Here is a 5,214-nt window from a genome sequence, read left to right as displayed (position 1 = left end):
GTAATGCGTTACATTACTTTTTAAATCTGGGCTGGGCTTGCTTGTTTGCTTTTAATATAAAAAGTTCTATTTTTGGTAACCGTAAAAGCCCTTTCACACTAAAAGCCTCAGGCTGAAGGAAATGTAAATTCACGTCTGTACAGTAGAACGCAGAAGAAAGTTCAACACTCTTCAGCAATAAAAAGAAAAGAAAAATTGTTAGTTTCTTGTGTAATTTTTACTTATTAGTATGGTTGAATTGGATCACTGAAGGTCAGCAGCAAATTGGTTAATAAAATAGGATTAAATACATAAAGGATATTTGTATTTAATTATTGTAGCTTTGAGTCATATTCTGAGTTGCTTTTAACGGTTTTTATTAATTGAGGAAAACTAAATCAGTTTTTTTTTTTTTTTTGTGAGTGAGATGAATTAATGCATGTTCACATTTATTCTAGAACTAAAGTAACATCTTACTCCCGATTTCTCTCAACAAGGGGACAGGATAGCTTTCAAACAATAAATGGGGGGGGAAGTAACTCTGATATTTTCTTGTAAATTAAAAAGTAATGTGTACTAGTTACTTGTAATGCGTTACCCCCAACACTGCCTGTAACATTACTAAATATTTCCGTCGTGCTAGTTCAGACGCTTAACCTCTAGTCAACCACAACCTCGATAAAAACAGGAAGTTGAGTTTTCAGAGAGCAAGTCTGTAGAGCTGTTTAAATGGTTATGTAGTAGGACACTAGGACACACACACATGTGCACATTATGTGGAAGCACTGGCAATCGCAATATTACAAAGCGAATACGTGGTTGAGTAACTTAAAGGGGTCATTAGAAATCAAAATTCCCTTGATCTTTTGACATATAAAAGGTCATTGTACTAAACATCAGGACTCAAAACTTTCTTGTTAATCTAAAAACAGCTTATTAAAATGGACCGCAGAGAACAGTACAAAAAAAAAAAAAAAAAGGCAGTTCACGACCCCTTTAACGCTTTTAAATGAAATGGTGTATTTGCGGAAATACATCACGATCTAGGATATGATCTCTATACCCAGCTACAGTAAGCCACGTGATCTTGTGACTCCTGCTCCGGGAAATCACACTCCGGGCCCTCCTTCCCCAGCATGACACACCTCCCACCCAGTGCGAGTTATTATAAACCTTCGCACTGCATTCATACAGGCGTTTTAAACTGACGGATCATCGGACTGGCAGTTTTAAGGACGTATTCTTCTGAAACGGTAAGTCTTGTTTTTTTCGCAATAATTGGAAGACGAATCTTCCATGGATAAATTACCTTAGGACTGCTACATTCATCTAACTTGCTTAGTTGTGAATGTGTCATGATGAACGAATGTAAAGCACGGAGGACGATGCATTTTTTTTAAGCAACGCGGAACAGCCTGCCTTCATATGCAAAACACTGACAATCGTTGCAGTTTTCAGTCGTGGAAAACTGTCGCAGTCTTTTCGTACTTTAAATGAACTTAATATAATCACGGTCTTTATACGCACATTTTCAGATCAAATGAACAGTAGTTTAATTTGTGTAATGGTCGTTAATCGCAGGCTATTCTGTCGTGGTACCAGTGCCTTTAGCTAGTTCTTCCAGATGTCATGGGATCCTGCCGTTTTTATGGTCACTAAAGTAATAGATTAGATTAATGTAATTCTTTATTTCCGCCTTCATCTTCAGAGTACGATTGGTGCAGCTTGAACGTGACCAGCCCTCCTCTTGACGTCACGGCATGCGGATGATTTGATTGATTGATTTGATATAAATGTGTTTGTTTTATAGGTGTTGCTGTGGAGAGTGAATTTGTGTATGCCTAAATTTACATACTACATCCAACAGACACAAAATATGTACCAGGGACACAAAATATGTTTTTTTTTTTCCCTGCTCTGAATGCAGCCATAAATAATAGAACATCTGCTTATGGCCTAGAATAGTTATTTCAAATGTTAATTTGATCACTTTTGTCTGGCATGGTCAGATAAAACGTGTAGGATTATCTACAAGTTTACAATAGTATACATCAAGACTAAAAAAAAAAAAATCCTGTGTAAGAAATGCAACTTCTCAATATGATATTATGACCAATATATAACTAACTATATTATAACTAACATCAAGTCTCCAATTTATGTTAAAACAGTAAAACTATTATTTATAAAGGTTTAAGATATAAATATAATAGTTAAAATGATGCCATATTTTTCCTTTGTGACACAGTACACCTTGCTTAATTTCAAATTAATATATTGTTTGTCAAAAAGCAACAATGTCATAGATGACCTGGTAGCACCTAATCCAATAATCCTTTGAGTTTTGTGTGGCAGTAAATGACAAATTAATAAATAAACACCAGAGAAAGGTGATGTCCATTAGAATGCATGCAGAGTCTGAAGGGGTTAATGAAAAATTACACTTGATTCTTTGAAGAACAGGTAGATTGCATGACATTTACATAGGAGCGATGAAAGTGTTGGGCAACAGTCTTAGATGTTGGTGTAATCGTTGTTGTGTGATTGACAGATTTTTCCTGTTCCAAACTAAAATCTATAATTTTGACTTGATGAAATCAAGGATTTATCAGCATTTTATCAGTTATAATCCCAGTTTTAAAAGACAACGAGCTAAGTGTCGTCATCTGACCCTTAGCAACGCTATCATTAATTCCTCCTAAAGAGATAAGAAGCTGAGGTGTGTTCGCTCATGAAAGCTAACACTGCTGACCTTTATATTATTGGATTTTTCATGCATAATACAAACTGACATAGACAAAGTAAGCTTTTTAAGGTAGCGCAGAGTGAATAGAAGCCATCATAAATGTTTATTCACATGGGAATAATATCACATGACCCTGAAGTAGTCGCATGCACAGATTATCACTATATCTCTGCCATTTTGGTCACTAATCTCTACATTCCTCCAAATTAGACTTTGTGAGGAGTACCATTTGGAAAAAATATGGACGCTAATCAGCTGCTCGGTGCCTCTATCATCAGGATCCCACCTCACCACTACATCCATGTGTTGGATCAGAACACCAACATTGCGCGGGTGGAGATCGGCCCTCTTACCTATATACGCCAGGACAATGAAAGGTAACCTAGAAAGCTGCAGGTTAACTACTGTATTATGCAACAGCCCTTGAAATACAGGTTCCCATTGGTTTTATCCTTTTAGATTTTGTCTAAATAGATTTTTTTATTGATTTTAATGTATACAAAGAAATTGTAGTGGCTAAACTGGGGCATTATATGTATGTAGGACATTTACAGTTTAGGAGTGTGTCTAATTTTAAGCTGTGATGAAAGAGAGTGTTGCTAGGATACATGAGGTGTAATCAAGCCTATTTTCAATCCTCCATTGCCCAGAATCCAAACAACAGCTAGGATGAACTATTTATTAATAGTGTTTAGGTCAATGTTTTGTTTCATAGATTTATTTTAGTTTAGTCTATCAGTTTCTTTTTCACTCTTCTTTACAAAACTTCATCTAAAACTTTTTCCAGTTATTTCTACAAATACAAGAGTTCAACAAAAGTTTTGGGTTATTAATTGTTTGTGAAAAAAGTCTCTTATGCTCACCAAGGCTGTATTTATTTGATCAAAAATACAGTGAAAACTGTTATACTGTGAAATAATATTACAATAAAAAAGTTTTCTATTTGAATGTTTTCGTAATGTATTTATATGATGGCAAAGCTGAATTTTCAGCATCATTACTCCAGTCTTCAGTCTCACATGATCCTTTAGAAATCATTCTGATTTTCTACTCAAGAAACATTTCTTACTGTATTGTTTCTTAGTGTTAAAAACAGTCATGCTGCTTAATATTTCTATGGAAACTGTGATAATGTTATTTCAAGATTCTTTGATTAATAGAAAGTTCAAGAGAGCAGCATTTACATTGCCTTGCGCGGTCTGGCTCCAGTTTACTTCTCAGACCTTATTTGTCCATACTCCCCCCGGAGATATCTTAGATCATCCTGTGATAAACTAATAACTGTCCCATTGTCCTGTTTTGAAATCTAAAGTTGATAGAGCCTTCTCTGTGTTAGCCCCAAAGCTGTGGAATTCGCTTCCTCAATCTGTTAGATTATCCCTTTCTTTATCTGCATTCAAATCAACCTTGAAAATGTATCTCTTTTCTCAGGCCTATTTATAATTTAGCTATGATAGTCTCAGTGAGTTAAATTCCTTAGTCTTGTTTCTTATTTGGTTTTAGCGGTTTGATTTATATTTTAAATTCTGTATTTCTGTATGACCGTCTTCATTTTTATTCATTTCTGTGAAGCACCTTGGTCAGTAATTATGTTGTTTTAAGGTGCTATATGAATAAAAATGACGTTGACCTTGATTTACAGTGGGTATAGAAAAGAATCACCCCCCCTTTAAAATAATCACATTTTGTAGCTTTGCAGCCTGAAGTGAATGAAGATGGACAGTTTTTGTTTTACCCAGCTGTATTTACTCAGTGCAACTTATAACATCCAAGTGAAAGACATAACACCAACATGTCAGACATTTTTTTTAATTAAAAACCAGAATCACTGAGTTGGAAAAAGTGAAAATGACTTGTAAATTCAATCAGGTGTAGCTAATCACCTTCTCAACGGCACACAAAGCCATTTGACTTTCAACTGTGATCAGCTGTGGTCATTTTGATCAGCTCAGCATGAAAAGAGCTTTCCTGGAACATCTCAGTCCTTGGTAGTGCAACTGAAGCAAACAATCAGCTATGGGAGGCAAGTAACTGTCAAAAGATCTCCGGGATAAAGTTGTGGACAGGCACAAGTTAGGAGATGGATACAAAAAATATCAAAGGCTTTATCAATGCCTAGAAGCACAGTGAAGTCTATTATTAAGAAGTGGAAGGTATTTAACACAAACCCTCCCTGGATCAGGACGTCGCTCCAAACTAAGTGAAAGTGTCAGGAGGAAACTGGTCAGAGAGGCGACAAAGAGGCCTACAGCAACTCTGAAGCAGCTGCAGGAATTTATGGCAAAGAGTGGTCATTGTGTGCATGTGACAACAATATCACAAATTCTCACAAATGTGGCTTGTATGGGAGGATTGCAAGAAAAAATCCACTCCTCAAGAAAGGCCACATGCAGTCACGACTGAGCTTTGCCAAAAAGCACCTTGAAGATTCTGAGGCAGATGAGACTAAAATTGAATTATTTGGCCTCAACACCAAACGATATGTCTGG

At 36.0% G+C, this 5,214-nt stretch overlaps 1 protein-coding gene across 3 annotated transcripts in view; it reads left to right on the top strand.

Moving 5' to 3' along the window:
* Positions 1 to 1,081: 1,081 nt before the first annotated feature.
* Positions 1,082 to 5,214, top strand: part of LOC107739398 (major vault protein) — a 16,834-nt gene continuing 12,701 nt past the window's right edge. For all 3 annotated transcript variants that reach the window (XM_016551502.1, XM_016551501.1, XM_016551500.1), the window contains exons 1-2: positions 1,082 to 1,232; positions 2,936 to 3,102. In XM_016551502.1, coding sequence (XP_016406988.1) covers positions 2,966 to 3,102 — 137 coding nt within the window. In that variant the 5' untranslated portion in view covers positions 1,082 to 1,232; positions 2,936 to 2,965. The remainder of the gene's footprint in view (positions 1,233 to 2,935; positions 3,103 to 5,214) is intronic.

The sequence above is a fragment of the Sinocyclocheilus rhinocerous genome, unplaced genomic scaffold, assembly GCF_001515625.1.
Source record: "Sinocyclocheilus rhinocerous isolate Xijiao unplaced genomic scaffold, SAMN03320098_v1.1 scaffold2300, whole genome shotgun sequence".
Lineage (NCBI taxonomy): Eukaryota > Metazoa > Chordata > Actinopteri > Cypriniformes > Cyprinidae > Sinocyclocheilus > Sinocyclocheilus rhinocerous.
The sequence above is the reverse complement of the archived record's forward strand: the minus strand, read 5'-3'. Positions and strand labels throughout refer to the sequence as shown.